Consider the following 16,276-nt stretch of genomic DNA (forward strand, 5'->3'; position numbering starts at 1 on the left):
AAAATCTTACCAAGTGCTTATGGAGCAACATAATTATCATTAAATATCATGTAATCACATATTTTAAGGCTCAGTATTTCTTCCAAAAATGAAAATTAAATGCTACTAAAAACTACAAAAATGTCAGCTTTTTGGAACCAAACCATTTATAAATACAAATATTAAAAGGAAACAAGTTTTGTAAGCTAATTCAGCTGAGAATCAAAATTCAGAAAATCTCTTTACCTCTCAAGAAATTTAATACTCGGTTAAAAGAAAACAAGCCATAAGAAGCTATGTACAAGCCCTCTAAAACCTAATTTATCTTAATGACTGGGTACTAACAATGTAATTCAAATTCATGTTTCAAAATAACTATCTAAGACTATGCAACAGAGCATTGTAAGCTTCTCACAAACAGATTAGCCTTGTTATAAAGCAGTGATTTTAAAATGTCACAAAAGACACTCATCACAACAATCACAATAGTATCAGGGTCTGCCCGATGCTCTGAGAGCTACATCATGGGTTCTCACACGAGCTCTTCTGGAAACTACATCCCTACTGTAGAGGCAAAGCTAAAGGAATAGGCTCCCTATCATGGTCTCATTTGGGTTACACACAAGGCATTACAGAGAACTACTGGTCTGTCTGGGTGATAATTCTCATTATGCTAAAAGGAAAACTGATATTTCTATTAGCCCTATCTTTTGAGCATAGCACATACCCTCACTTACCTTTCTCTAAGCTCACTGATTAGATCCAGCTTTTTCATGACTACTTGAAGTGGAAAGAGTTCTTCATCTTTAAATGTTTTCTATCAGGAAGGGTGAAAACAGGCAGTCAAAATGAGAACAGATTTTCCGGGTCAGTAACAACAGAACTGTCAAATCTCAGATCTCACTTTTATTCCGTAATTAATAACATCTCACCATTTGTGTGCCCACACTTAGTGCTAAAGAAACAATAAGCCGTCGCTGCTTTGTGCTTGGTCCATTCAGAGTGTTTTCAGCCAGAACTAGAGCAGAGAGCACATCAAGACGCTGTTCACTATACTTTTTGTCAGAAATTACTCTTTTCTTAAAGATAATGAAAAAACAGGAAATATTAGCTTTATCTCTGAGGCAATAACAAGACTTAGAAGAAAAGTTTTTCAGTTCTCTTTTCTGCAATTCAATTTAAAGGCACTGTTGAGTTTTGATGCTATGTGCTTTACTTCTGTAATATTATCAGCACTGTCAGTGACTGTATTAGACATACTTAAAAACTGCCATATTAATAAGGAAATCGTTTCTAAAAACAATGCTTACTTTAAAACTGCAAGCAATGTCATTTTTCTAATGTAGACGTCTGTTAATGTATTACATGCTACAATTTCACTCTAAGTAAAGATCATAAAATACCATGTAGATACATAACCAACAATCCTATATTTAAAGGAATGGAGTAAAACATACAACAGAAGAAGAAGCTAAAAGATAATTATGCTGAATACACATTAACATTCATACCTTGGCCACAGAAATAGAATTAAGAGCCTGATGTTGAAGGTGCTGTGTTATATGTGACACTGAATCAGCCACAACCATGCTTCTCCTATAGAACATATGCTCTATTGCCTAAAAAGAATCAGATTAACTTTGTGAAAATGAAAACTTTTAGGTAAAATTATGGACTATTACACCAAACACTGATCTAGCAAAGCACTGGGAAAGTTAAAAAGCAGAAACAAGGAATAGCAAAAGCTTAATTCTAAGCTTTACTTTAGTAAAGTTTAACTATATTGGCCATTTAGTTACTCAGAAATTTTTTTTTTTAAAGATTTATTTATTTATATAAACACTGGGTACAGTCAGAAGCACGGGAGGGTGAGAGAATTCACCAGAGCCAGAGCAGGGAGCAGAGCAGGCAGACTGGTGAAGTACACTGATGAGAGGAGCAGCGGGTGTGGCAGGAGAGGTCTGCATGCCACGTAGGACCCCTGCCAGCGGCTGGGGATAGAACCAGCGCTGCAGAGGCTGTGGGCAGCTTCACAGCCTAGCGTTCAACTGCACCACCGGGGAAGCCCCAGAAATGTTTTTTAATGGCTAGTCCTTTATTCCACTGAAAGTATACGTCCCCTAGCTATTATTCTCATATAATCAAGAAATCAAACCTTACCAGACCAACCTAATTTAATGAAGCCCAGGTCTTTTTTCAACATAATAGCAAAGAAAAACAAACTAAAACCTACCTTGAGAAGTTCAACAAGCCTGCATAATGCTTTCACTGAGGTTTTGGTCATTGGCTTTTGCATGGACATGTAGAGATTCATTGTGGTTTTAATAATGGTACTAATACTATATGCATATAAGAAGCCCTATTAAAAAAAAAGAGAAACATGGATTATAATCAGAAAGTTTCATTTCTTCAAGATTTCATTCTCCATGTAATAATTAACTCGCCAATAACCAGTGTTGCTAAAGTTCATTTTAAAGTTAGCTCTTGAGACTTTCAAATACTCTGCCTCACACAATATTATACATGGTAGTTAGGTTTCAAAGAAACCCTTGAAAATTTATTTAACCTATTACATGCCAGAAGTTCAGTACTGCTGAAATTATACTGTATAATTACAGCTAAAGAATCTTTCCATTGAAAAAAAAACAAACTTTTTGAGAAATAATCTGGATGTCAGGAGGCTTCTATTCATCCTTTTCTTACCTGCCAAGCAAGAAGATAAAGACATGTATCTGAGAGAGCTTAAGACAAGAGTTCAGGATACTAAGGGGCTAGGAATTGAAAACTAAGAAAGAGGTATTTCTCAGTTCCAAGTCAATTCCTTATTACTTAGACTATCTGTTTCCATCTGCATCCATGTCCTCTTACAGAATATAGTTTTAAAAATCATGCTTTGAAGGGAATTGTAATTTTAAATGCAAATATTAGAGAAAAAAAATCAATTAGTAAGTCACTTAGATCCCAGCATAACCAAACCAATTTCAATTTTAAAAAAACAAAAATACATCATATCCTTTCTCAGTGTTTTCCAAGTATAATTTCTATAAATCGGATTAACAAAGAAATGACCTCCAAAATAGTCTAAGAAAGAAGATGCAACTACCTGTATAAAAACATTACATCTGTTGGTGAGGTCTTCAGCAAATTTATCCATTCTCTGCTCTTTAGATAAAATAGATTCCATTTTCATCATCCATGAGCTCACAAAGACATAGTAAGACTGTACATCTCTAGCAAAGGAAAATATTGGGGTTACTTAGGCTAGGAAAGAATATTTACTTTCATTTCTTCATAGTGGTTGAGATAAAATATTTCCTTACAGCAGCCATTTCATCTGTGACCAGTTAAGGATTAGTGGCAAAATCCCATGTCACTTTAACTTAAAATCTTCAGGGAGGTCAACAAGTAATTGTAGCAGCCTACTCAAAATAAGAACGCAGAGTAAATTCAGCTATTAAGGCTAAGTGATGGGAACATCTGGGCTCTTTTTACTGTTTCTCTAGTTTGTGCATATTTGGAAATTTACATAATAAGTATTAAACAAAAAATAAGGATGTAAATATTGGAAGAAACTGTTAAAAGTGTTCTTTTCGGAAACAGGACTGAAGTACTGTGGACAGGAGACAATTATTTTTCCTTTTAGTATTTTTTGACTTGTAAATATGTGTCTATGTTACTTCAGATAAAGTACATCAAATTAATGAGCCCCTGCAAAAATCATCATTGAATCATGAACACACAATGTTGATAATGTCACCTAGTGACATCTGCAGATTTCATTTTATTTAGTCAAAAAATATTGATGCATGTGATAAATTGCATATGTATGCATATAGATGTATGTGTATATATAAACATATAAACAAACCTCCAGAAAGTACAAATTGCTTATCTTATATTGAGATTAGGCCTAAAACATTTAAAACAAACAAAAACACAACAAAAATGCTCCTAGAAAATTAATCTTGTAGCATTTGCCCAACCTTTTCTCAAATAATAAATAAGTACATTTGATCTTATAATTAAAATGGTTTCCAGATTTAGAATCAGTACAAGACTTGAAAACATAAAATAATAGTTTCACGATGGGTATTTATAAACCTACTTGGTAAGTGATTGAGCTTTTTGCTGTAGGAAAGTATCTCTGTGTATTTTAATGGCTTGAAGACTTTTTCTGTCTAGAAGTTTGGCAGCTGCCGGTATTTTCTGAATCAAAAAATTATCAGGAAACCAAATAATATTAGCAGTTAGAGTGATGGCTGGCACCTAAAATGGTAAACACAGTCAAGGAAAATCATTAAATACAGGTTAAAAAATAAGCTGTTTAACAGTGCTACAATACACATTGGAAGATACTTTATTTCAAAGAAAAAATAACCATAAAAACTCATGAAGAATGAGTTAAACTATTTTACTGTGGCACAGAGTTAAGATATTCCTATATCTGGTGTAGAACATGACCATAATTTATACTGCCTACATATTAAATAACACATACACACACAATCTCACAAATGTTCTGATCAATAAAACATACAAAAAGTAAATAAAAATATGAAGCCTGATGAACTTTATCAGTGAAAAAAAAGAAAAATAAATACCCAAGATAGCTGGGTTTACCTGGTCATGTATCACTGGACTCTACACATAAACTAAATTTTCTATTTTAAAATTAGGTACTATATCAGGGAAATAGCAAAGATATAGAAAATTTCTACTTCAATAATGAGAATGAGTGCCAAGAAGAAAAGCAAGAACAGTAGTAAGAGCAATAGAAAGCTAATGTATAGGAAAAATACTGGGGAACATCCATAAGTGTATACATGTATACACGTATTTATGATGTGGAATTAAGGGATATTTTCATTTACTGTTATTTTATTTCTGGAATGTTTGAATTTTAAAAATGAATATTATGATACCATGTTTGTGATTATTGTAAGTTAATTCAAAATATTTGAATTACTATTAAAATTATTAATCATTTGTAATTATTATTATAAAAATTTTGCAAGTAGGAATAAAATATCCAGTTTTACTCAAAAACTTTTTTATCTAGTCAAATTAAAAAAAAAAAGGTCCAAGTTCTTACCTTCTTACAAATGTCCAATAAAGACTTATAAAACTTTTTATCAACAGTTCGAAAAATTTGAAAGTGCAGTACAAAGAGTCCACAAATTCCAATGTACTTATCTCTCTGGTCAATTTCAGAAGGTTCTCCTTAAAAAAACAGTAACATGAGAGAAAAGGAAAACATAAAATTCTGCTTTCAAGAAAATGAAAATTTTATAAACAAAACCCCAAAATGCATTTTATATTACCAAGTTTGGCTTCCACGTTGGCAAAAATTGAGCGAATACTATGTGCAAATTCTTCAGCAAAAGTGCTATTTTTTGAGACAGATACTCCTCCATTGAGAGAATCAAACTGCTGTTCAATACAGGCCTAGACAGAAAACATTTAAGGAGAAATTTAGAACCTCAATAAGTTACTGAGCAGATTTAAATATAAAGTACATGATAAACTTCTACATTCATCATTTTAATTTTACTAACACTGAAGCTCAGATTTTTACATTAATCTCTAAATCCCTTTGAATGGAAAATGTGTAGCATTAATCCTTGAATGGTTTTATCCTTTAATAACTTAAAAAAAAAACCATCACCCCAAATACAATTAGTACACTATTAATTTTGTTTGCTACTAGATACTGAAATAATTACATTTTAGTACACTAACAATGTTGTAAGTTAAAAACATATTCAACAGCATACTATAAAAGTGTCCTACGATAATTTTGAGCTGGATCGATATTATTCTAGTTCAGAGCCTGATATAGCTCTCTTACCTGAAATATCATTCCATCAAGTAACTGCCCTTCTAGCTTCAACAAGAACTTTTCAAATGGTTTTAGCTTTTCTTCCTGAATTCCAAATTTTGAAGGGTTGTGATGGACAGACTTCAGTAACCTTGTAGATTAGAAGACTTAAATTTGCATCACAAACTATTTACATTTCTTGCATGGCTCTACACATTTTATAATTTAAACAAAAACAATCCTTATATTTAATTTTCTAATCATGCTATTTTTATATCATCTTAAATTCAGATACCTGCTGTTTAGATACCAGACATTAAGTCTATGCTTATGAATTGAAAAAATAAAACGCCTTGACCTTAAAAATCTTGGGTATATACAATGAAATAAAACCAAGCTCAGGAAAAACATCTGTCATGGAAAGAAATGAGTTCTAAAGTAATCAGATTAACATCCTATTACACTTCAAGAATTAGGATGCTTTACACAAGTATCATTCTTTAATCATAAAATTAAGGAATGGTTACTGTCTCATTAAAAAGAGTTCCCATGATAGTCTTCTAATTATAGACTTCCAGGTCTTTTTCCTTACACATTAATAACATAAAGCAAGAGAATATTTTAAATATTCTTATTAACTCACCTTTTATACATAGTCCAGTGGTCTTTCAATGTGATATGATTATCAATAATTTCATCCAGGGTAAGCAAAACTGTTAGCAGCTCTCCCAAGTGCTCATACATAGTCTGTCAAAAAACATTTAATGATTATTATTTAATCAAAGATTAGGTTTATGTGTATTTTTAAAGTTAAATTTGGGAAAAATCACCCAATTAATTAAAGCAGTGGGTAAATTAGTTTATTATGGTAAAAATAAAAGAAACTGTTATCTTCAAATGAACGATTAGCCGTAAATAGGTTCACAACACCTTCACAGAAGAGAACAAATGCAAAAAAAAAAAAATCTCTGAAGAATCTTGCTATAATTGTTTTAATCCCCAATCACACAAATAATACAATAATACAAAAGTGAAATATAATGAATTTAGTTTGCATGTCTAGTTAAATCACTTTTACCTGAAAGTGAACTCCAGCTGTCTCTATAATTTTGGGTGCAATCCTGTAATAAAATAATACTGAGGTTAAAAAAAGCCTTTTGTGTCACAGTTAACTTTTATTTTAAGGAAAACACATAGCTGTAGAAGCATTTGGAATTTAATATGTATTTCTCTTCATTTAGGCTTTAGTAATAAAATTTAAGGGACTCGAAGAATTACTACCATATTCCACTTTCCCAAGAAGGGGGCTGACTTGCACGTAGAGGCTGGGCCATCCTTGCCTGGATCCAACTCAGCGAGTGGGGCTATGACAACTTGTGGCCCGTAAGTTTAGCCATCAAACTGACAGCACCTCGCTTAGGATGGAGGTAGGATATGACAGAGCTTTTTCTTTAATTTCTTTCTAAATGACTAGAGATTGCCAATTCCCAGTCAGATTTTGTACTTCTACCCACATTGGCATTTGGGAACTAGTCCTCTCTTCAGTAGGCTTACTTATGGCTGCTCATCCCTACTAAAAATGCACAAAACTAGGATTATGCCAAAGTTGAAAGCCTAGGAAAGTTCAAATTTTACAACCTAGAAATTCAATTTACTCAACAATAATTTATAACATTACTTGTATATCAGAGTACAAATATATATTTCACAATAGAATATTTGAAAAATTCATTAGTTTCAACTTTCTTAGGCAGGGGTATGGTGGTGGGAGTCCTCTCCAGCATGGCAGGGGTGGAGGAGTTATGCTCTTGCTTCCTTCTGCCATAGATAGAGGTTCAATAAAAGGACAGAACATAAAAAAAAAATACCTGACTGTGGGGGAAAACATGAAAATGGAAAACAGTTAACACAGTCTTCCGGTTTATGAGATTTAAAATGCAAGGTGGTATAGTAAGAACAGTAAATGGACTGGTGACCAAGAGAACAGCATTTAAACACTGCTACAGCATCCTTGCAAATTCCTAGTCTAGGCCTCCTCAGTCATCTTATAATTGAGAATCCCTAGTCATATACCTAAACAAAGTTATCATGGTTATACTAAACAGTGAATGCATACTTCAAGTGTAAAGTATTAATCAAATGTAAGATGTCATTTTGTGGTAGTAAGAATAGTTAAGGGCACAACAAAAATTTAATCACTTCTCTTGATTTAGGGCAAAGCTCCCAAACTTGGAAGACCATTAGAATTACTCACAAAATTTTTCATTGTGAATACCCTAGTTCTTCCGCCCCAACCCACCCCCAAGATGCTCTAGTGTGAGAAGTCTCATATGATTCTAATAAGCCAGGGAACCAATATAAAGGAGAGAGGAAAGAATAAAGGAAGAGAACATAGTACATCTACTCCTGCCATGTTAGCCTTGTTCTGTATACCAAATTCCTTTAAGATTATTCCAAGAACATCTCATTCAGACAGTTAATGGAATCAGTCACTATGATAGAAACTGTCTTAGTATTTATACATCAAGTAGTGTTTGAAGTATTGTGGGCATTCAAAGAATACTGCATAAATGAATGAAGGAATGAGTGAGTGAACAAACAAAAAACTATTTCAGACAATTAACTAGTTTTAGGGAAACATTTCCTGTATCTCTGTAATAAATGCAAAAATATTTCTAAAATCCATTACTTGTTACTGATATAGAGGGCAGCCAACTGATGGACTACATTCATCACCACTTCATAGCACCTGGTAACAAAACAAGACAGTTCCTGAAATGACAAGTTGAGTATATGTTACAAAGTTGCTTTTTCAATGTCACCATTTCTGATTGAATTTTATGGTAACAATGTTAAACAAAAACAAAATAGTTTTCCAGTAAAATCTCTAGTCAACCTGTGGCCAGAAAACTTCAAGCATGCTTCAAGTACTCAATTCTTAACTCACCTCCTGAATCCCAAGGTCATTTCTACCTCTTTGCCCCCACAGCATTTCATTCATACTTCTACTGTAAGCCTTATGTTTCAGCTCCTCATACAATTCCCATGGTTTTCCTTCTTGGAATATCCACTACCTAGAATGGTGGCTATGCCTCAATTGCTCAATAAATTTCTGTCCTATTAAGTGAAAAAATGAATGAACATCTGAATGAATGATGACATTCAAAAGTTGCCAATTTAGAAAAAAATGATGATGAGGGGGAGGGGTCTCCAGAAGTCATGCTGAAATAACTTTAAATGTTCATTACCTTTAACCTAATCTATAAACACATTTGGCACACAGCAAGTGAAATAATTATCCTAAGAATATGTCTGTTATAAAATATCAACTCACATCTACCATTTCCTGTATTTTCTGAAAGTTTCTATATTTCTATAATCATATATTTTATACATAATTATTATAGCTTAAGAGGGTCACTACATAATGAGATTTATCAGGAATGACTAACAATCATAAATGGGTACATACCAAATAAAATACCCTCAAAATAAGAAATGCAAATTTTGATGCAACTATAGGGAAACATTGACACATTCACTGGGACCTTAACAAATTACATTTGACTCCTGCACCAGAGATCTTTTGTTAGGTTCTGCTAAAAGGTAGCAGGAAAGGGAGACTAGAAAGAGGCAGGAAAAGGACATCCTTTCTATTTCTTGCTGCTTCCACCAACATAAAGAGCAGGAGCCCCAGCAATGGCATCGTGCTCCAGCCTCCAGCTTCTCTGAGCACCACGGAACCAGCCTTGTACTGCGCCTCAGGGATATCTTAGCAGTGCCGCCTCCTTAGAGGTGTGAGCACCAATTCCATGGTGCTCCTTCTCCAAACTCCCAGATTCTTACAACCCCAGCCTTTTCCCTTCTTCCCCCTAGGTGGAGCAGTGGCATCTGCTTCCTCTGAATTAATTCACTGTGTTTTCTTTAGCTCTCCAATTCTTATGTAATTAATTCTTTATATCAAATCCCCTTTCTTAAAATACCTTATATGATTTGATTTCTGGACCAGACCCTGACTGACACATACCACCACAGAGAATAATTCAACATGCTCTCAATTAAGTCAAATACACAATGACAAAAAAGATATGAATTGAACAATATATGAGCATGTTTGATTTGACGATACATCTTAAATCTTACACCCAACAATCAATCAGAAGATGGGATTATGGGTATTTTCCCTTATTTCTAAGTTTTGCTTTTATCCTATTGTACATCTGTTGCTTTCATAATGGAGAGAGGAGAAACAGAAGTTATTTAGGTCTTTTTTATAAAAGTAAACCAAAATAACTAAAACTTTTCAGTGATGAAAAGCCTATGTAAGTTGGAAACAACTGGTTAGAAGCATCACTGCTGATGCTTTTAACAACTTCATCACTGTTCATGGAATAGCTTCATCATTGCCATGAACAAGTTTTTCTGACAACCAATCTTTTCCTACCTGGTAGAAAGTTCAGAATTTATTTTAAAAGGTATGACAACAAATAGTCCACAAATGAAATGATACAAAGAAACCTATTTTGATACCTTACTTTCCCAAAAATGCTATGAAAATCTTAGAGGAATTATGATCTCCTTATCTATAATACAGTGCTTAGCCTTACAACATACACTCTCAGCATTTGAAGGTTTCAGAACTCTTTTTAAATTATATGTAACTTACTCAAAGTTTTCAAAGAAAACCCACCCCCAAAATAAGACCAAGTTACCTGTAAGAATGAAATAAATCTACCCATTTGAATTTGGCAGTCACCTTCCACCATGCTGGAATCTGTAGCTTTAAAAGTCAACATGAAAAACCGTAATTCAATTTTGTAATTTATATTCAATAAATATCCTCTAAAAATATGACTTTTATTCAATAGTGTATCTTCCAATCTACATAGTATTAAAACCAGAATTTTTCACAAAATGAGACAATCATTAACCCATACAATTAAAACTTTCACTATTTAATGAAATCAAGAAAAATTCTCATCTAGCTGCAGTACTTTGAATTTATAAAAACATCACAAATACTTTAGAGAGTATGTTGCTGCTTCATCACTCAGGTTTTACCTGCTTACCAAACAACACAACCAACAAAAAATCTTAATGCTTATTTTCTCACACTAATACAGTATATAGTCCTACAACTGTCTGTTATCTTTTTATTCATTTCAATCCCAAAAATGCATCATGACATTAACAATGTGAAATTCTAAAACTTACCTCCTTCTCCAAAAAATAAGAGCCCATTATAAAATTTAGTTTCAGCCTGTTTAAAAAATAAAATAAAATAATCTTAAGGGTTGCTCCTTTGTTTTTAAATTCCTAGGTTCTCTCAGTTACCCATATATATTAAGCAGAGTGCTCCATCACTTACATACAGATTCACTTAAATGCAAAAATTGCTTACAATACAGGTAAATTCAATTATCTTTAGAGTACCAATTATTATTACTGATACATAAAATTACTTTTTGATTTTTTTTAGCTATGACTTTTGAATTCTCTGACCATTCTAATTCTACATCTTCCCAATTAGTTCATGGGAGATAAGAGAGCAACCACATAGTATCAAAAAAGAGAGGAAAAGAAGATGAAGTTTACCAACTTCTACCACAGTTTTAATGGCTCAGGAGTAAGGAAACACAAAACTAAATGTATATTAAAGATTCAAAAGTAATTTTTTAAATCAGTTTCATCTAGAAAGTCAGTATATATGGCAGCTAACACAGCCTTTAAAGCTATGCAGATGCCAACTGAGAATATGCAATAAGATGTTGTGCAAGACACCCTCTTTAGACATGTTTCCTTATCTTATTCCTCACGCATGTCACTGAGCTGTTATAACTCTTAACCATGTTAGCTTGGCACTTGTACTTACTAAGTACCCAATGAATGGTTGTCATGACTAATATTACTTTTAATGAATAATTCAGTCAACATTAATATTTATGTACACTGTAAAGACAGAAGCACATATTTGCTTTCATATTATGTTTTTAAAGTCTTAAGTCCAAAGCACAGTTACCTCATATTTTAATTTCTTGATTTCACAACAAAGTGCAGCATAAACAGTGATGACTTTGTTTAAGACCTAGTTTCATAAGTAAAAAAAGAAGAAAAGAAGTAAATTTTAGCAGATAGCTAAAGCATTTTAAACACAGATTTTTAGGTTTAAGAATCCATACCTTGTTTTCAGTCTTTATGAGTTCCAAAAGAGAAGACTGTTCATAAGGCAAAAGCTATAGAAACAAAGGAAAAAACATTTTTTTTTTCAAATTGAAAAAAATTAAATGTTAAATAACAGGGGCCTCCCTAGTGGCGCTGGCAGTTGAGCACAGTGCTGTGAAGCTGTCCGCAGCCTCTGCAGCGCAGGTTCAATCCCTGTCAGCCATGGAGCAACCCACATGGCACGGCAGACCTCTCCTGTCTCACCCGCTGCTCCCCTCAGCAGTGTATTTCAGTCAGTCTGCCTGTTCCCCACTCTGTCTCTGGTGAATCCTCTCCCCATCCCGCACATCTGGCCTATATCCTGGTTCTTGTATAAATAAATAAATAAATCTTTAAGAAAAATGTTAAATACAAAAATTGAGCCTAAGTCTATTCTACTTAAACCTGTGTTAGAGCCTCTACTTAGTACTAGCGCCATACCAGATGAGAAATGCCTACTAAAGGGTATGGGATTTTTTCTGCGCTGGTGAAAATGTTCTAAAGTTGACTGTGGTAATACTCCTACACGTCTGTGAATACAGTAAAATGCAAAGAACTATGATGTGAATTACAATTCAATAAAGCTGTTATTAAAAAGGTCACTATGTGACTCAGGACATAATAAATGCTCAAGAGATACTAGTAATTAGTTAAGTGGTAACAGGCTATGGTTTCAAATATAAAGCAAGATAGAACTATCTCAAAATGAAGGGAACTTTCTGGAAATGACATATATATGCTGTATCTTGACTGAGATATGAGTTACATGGATCTATATGTTTACCAAAATTCAGTGAATAGTGTATTTATATTGAAATCTATGCATTTCACTGTATGTAAAATACACTCAATAAGGGGAAACAAATAAAACCTGGAAACCAACTCCTAACCTTCTTCATTTTCTTGATGATGAAAAAAAAATCTAGCTCCAAGAGCTGGAGTTTATGTCTTTTTTTAAGAACACAAAAGTAGGGCCTCCCCTAATGACGCAGCAGTTGAGCGCTGGGCTGCAAAGCTGCACACAGCCTCTGCAGTGCCAGCTCGATCCCCAGCTGCCAGTGAGGGTCCCACATGGTGCAACAGACCTCTCCTGCTGCGCCCACTGCTCCCCTCAGCAGAGTATTTCGTCAGTCTGCCTGTTCTGTTCCCCACTCTGGCTCTGGTGAATTCTCTCACCCTCCCGCACTTCTGACTGTACCCAGTGCTTGTAGAAATAAATAAATAAATCTTTAAAAAAAAAAAAAAAGAAATTTGTTGTTATTAAAAAAAAGAACACAAAAAGAACAAACAAAAGCACCTGCTAAGAGAAAAAAATTAACAATTTTCTTCCAGTTTAATTTAGTCTCTAGATTCAAAATAAAAAAAATCCATTCTTTAAAAATGTTTACACCATACAGTATCTCCTGAAAATATATACATAAATTTAAAAAATCAAATCAAACCTTTAATGCTATAGGATCAAGATTGAAATCCCAAACATCTCCAATTGAATCATCCAGTGCATCCTCAATTCTTCTCAATTGAGATGTATACTCTTCAAGAAATTTCCCATAATTCTTAAGTTGGACTTCAGCGTGAATTTCTAAATTTAAATTTTAAAACAGTAAGTGAGAAATACAGGTAATAAATTACAGGGCATTTACTTCAAAAAATTACAAAAGTCACAGCAAAGTGGATACTAAACATTGTTAAATGTATTATTTTGGAATGTCTGGACTTCTTGAAAAAAGATTTCAAAGCTAAACAATAATTCACTTTCAATCTTCTCCAGATAAAATATTTTTAAAAGCAATACTGTAGATGATAAGAGTATATAAATAGATCATCTTAAAACTGTATCTTTAAAATATTATGAAAGTCATTATCCTACTTACCTTATAATCAAAGACTTTTAAACAATCTGAATAATACCTAAAACAAAGTGCCCTGGTCCTACATCTTAGTCATAAACAACTTTTTTGCAAAAAAAGAAATAGACATGACCTGAATCAGGTGCAAAAATCCATGCTGTCATTGAAGCAAAATTTCAAAATGTAATTCTTAATTCTATACACAATAGGCTGCTTAAAAAACACCTAAGTATTGTTTTCCATTGGTTTCAGACCTGTTTCTTCATAATGATTTATTCCTATAATGCCTAATACTTAAATATGTTCTGATTGACTAATGTAAAGTTCCCCACTCTCCCTTATTTTGCAACTAATGCTCTGAGTCAGGAAGATCGATTGAGTTTATTAAAGCTCCTATCTCATTATAGCATTAATACAGGCTATTTTGGAAAACAATTAGTCTAGGTGTAATATAAGATATAATCCAAAAATTAATGAAAACTAAGCACAGGAAAGAAATGAGAAGTCTCCTCTTCTCTAAAGCTTAAATATAAAAACTGCATAACAGTCTCAGAATCCCAAATTCAAGTCTAATTCCCAATTACATGGGAAACGCCATGTAACCAGCCAAAGCCGCATTTAAGGAGCAAATGTGTTACTAGTGGCAATGCTAGAGAAATATGCTACTGAATTACTCATTTAGTCTGCTTGTGAATTCACAAAATAGCAGGCAACAGAAAACCTAGAATGACATTAAAGTTCCTTGGTGATAAAATAATGAATAGTTGTAAAATTGGTAAACATTAACAAAGAGATATAAAAAGACATGAAATAAATAACAAAGTAAAAGGAAATACAAAATATACAAATAAGAAATTAATACAAACAAAAAACCAAAATCACTACATAGTGATCATTCAAAAGTAAAATTTCAGAAACCTATTTACATGCTTATCTCTTCCAAATAAATGCATTCCTTGTTTTATCTTTTGTATGCTTAATACCTAACACAGTGCCTGGTATGTTAAAAAGTGTGTTTCCATGAACCAGTTCATTCTATTTTAAACAGAACTATTTTCAAGGCCATTATCATATTTGCATTATAATTTTCTTAAGACACTGGAGTAGGGGGCCTTTTCCCATAGTATGTATTTCATAGCACACATGTCAAGTGCAGTCACTCTGTAACAGGAAACACAGAAACGCCACCACACAAAAGTTAAAGGGTTTTGTCATTACCCCCAAGATCACCTTCTTTTATGCTGCCTAAGAGCTAATATCTTATGGAATGTTTTGCACAAACCCTGCAAACCATCCTGACTGCAGTCCATGCTGCTGTGACAGGCTAATAAAACCCAATCACATCTGAGTCTGCACACATCACTCTTCCTTTGTAAAATCACACATAATTCACATAATTTTTTTAAAATTACATTCACCTTTTGGGAAAACTGCATTTTAAAAAATAATTCACAAGTGATACATCCCAATATCTCTGTGTCAAGTATACCGATCACTATCACCAAAAATTAGAAACCTATTACCAATTTAGATGAATCTTAAGTAGAGTTTCCCTGGGAGAGTCTGGCCTCTTATTAAATTTTGCTTCCCAGAAAGGAATGGTTATTTTGGAGGGTGGGGGGAAAGACTGGACTTGTAAGTTTAATTAGGGAATTAGATCTCAAAATCTGAAGCAGACCGGCTGTAATTTCTGCAGCCTTTCCAGCTGCGATGGAAAATTCAGGACATCACAGAGAATCACCACTCAACCCAAGGCAAGGCCGTGGCCAGAGAGAAACTGACATTCGTGTTTATCCTGACCGTGTGACGAGCTCTTTCTGTCTGTCTTCCACAGTCCGAAGACCATGAAGGGAAAAAAATTCCAACTCCCGAAAGTAGGTTTGGGGAGAAAACAAGAAAAACAGGAACTGAAACAGGAACCGGACTTGAGCCTCTTCTGGAGCTGCAACGCTCGGGGGAGCTGGCGACAGCCCCGGGGGCCCGGCGGGGGGCACCTCGGCTCCCCGCCGCTGGCCGCCCCCCCCCCGGCCGCGCCCGGCCGCGCCCCGGGGCTGCCGAGTGGACGCCGCCCCCCGACGCCAGAGGCTCCCCACGAGTCCAACGGGGACCAGCCCGCCCCGCCAGAGCTGGGGCCCCCCACCCCGAAAGGGCCGCGGGGGAGCGCATCCTCTCCCGCCCCAGGGGCAGAAAGAAAGGGTCCCCGCGGGCCGGCTGCGCAGCGATCGCGGCGGGGAGCCCCCCTCAGGAGCGCCCCAAGACTGCGCCGGCCCGCGTCGCCCCGGCCCTGCCGCTCCCTTACTCTGCGAGCCGTCGTCTACGCGGTCGAACTCCCAGTCCGGGGACAGAGTCTCCACCGCCATCACCCCGACGCCTCCCCCGGGCGCAGCCCAAGCAGCCGGGGCGGTCGCGGCAGCCTGACCTCGAGGCG

At 34.9% G+C, this 16,276-nt stretch overlaps 1 protein-coding gene across 1 annotated transcript in view; it reads right to left on the reverse strand.

Annotated features, from left to right (window-relative positions):
- The window catches only part of WASHC4 (WASH complex subunit 4), a 43,001-nt gene extending 26,725 nt beyond the window's left edge, over positions 1 to 16,276 (reverse strand). The window contains exons 1-18 of the mRNA XM_037513723.2: positions 16,148 to 16,276; positions 13,441 to 13,580; positions 11,977 to 12,030; positions 11,817 to 11,882; positions 11,012 to 11,057; positions 10,510 to 10,577; positions 8,487 to 8,569; positions 6,876 to 6,918; positions 6,441 to 6,544; positions 5,828 to 5,948; positions 5,301 to 5,424; positions 5,072 to 5,199; positions 4,085 to 4,245; positions 3,083 to 3,209; positions 2,213 to 2,338; positions 1,491 to 1,598; positions 912 to 1,058; positions 717 to 796 (exon numbers count right to left, since the gene is read on the reverse strand). Coding sequence (XP_037369620.1) covers positions 717 to 796; positions 912 to 1,058; positions 1,491 to 1,598; positions 2,213 to 2,338; positions 3,083 to 3,209; positions 4,085 to 4,245; positions 5,072 to 5,199; positions 5,301 to 5,424; positions 5,828 to 5,948; positions 6,441 to 6,544; positions 6,876 to 6,918; positions 8,487 to 8,569; positions 10,510 to 10,577; positions 11,012 to 11,057; positions 11,817 to 11,882; positions 11,977 to 12,030; positions 13,441 to 13,580; positions 16,148 to 16,208 — 1,787 coding nt within the window. The 5' untranslated portion in view covers positions 16,209 to 16,276. The remainder of the gene's footprint in view (positions 1 to 716; positions 797 to 911; positions 1,059 to 1,490; positions 1,599 to 2,212; positions 2,339 to 3,082; positions 3,210 to 4,084; positions 4,246 to 5,071; positions 5,200 to 5,300; positions 5,425 to 5,827; positions 5,949 to 6,440; positions 6,545 to 6,875; positions 6,919 to 8,486; positions 8,570 to 10,509; positions 10,578 to 11,011; positions 11,058 to 11,816; positions 11,883 to 11,976; positions 12,031 to 13,440; positions 13,581 to 16,147) is intronic.

The sequence above is a fragment of the Talpa occidentalis genome, unplaced genomic scaffold (genome assembly GCF_014898055.3).
Source record: "Talpa occidentalis isolate TD23 unplaced genomic scaffold, MPIMG_talOcc4v2.1 talOcc4.16, whole genome shotgun sequence".
Classification (NCBI taxonomy): Eukaryota; Metazoa; Chordata; class Mammalia; order Eulipotyphla; family Talpidae; genus Talpa; species Talpa occidentalis.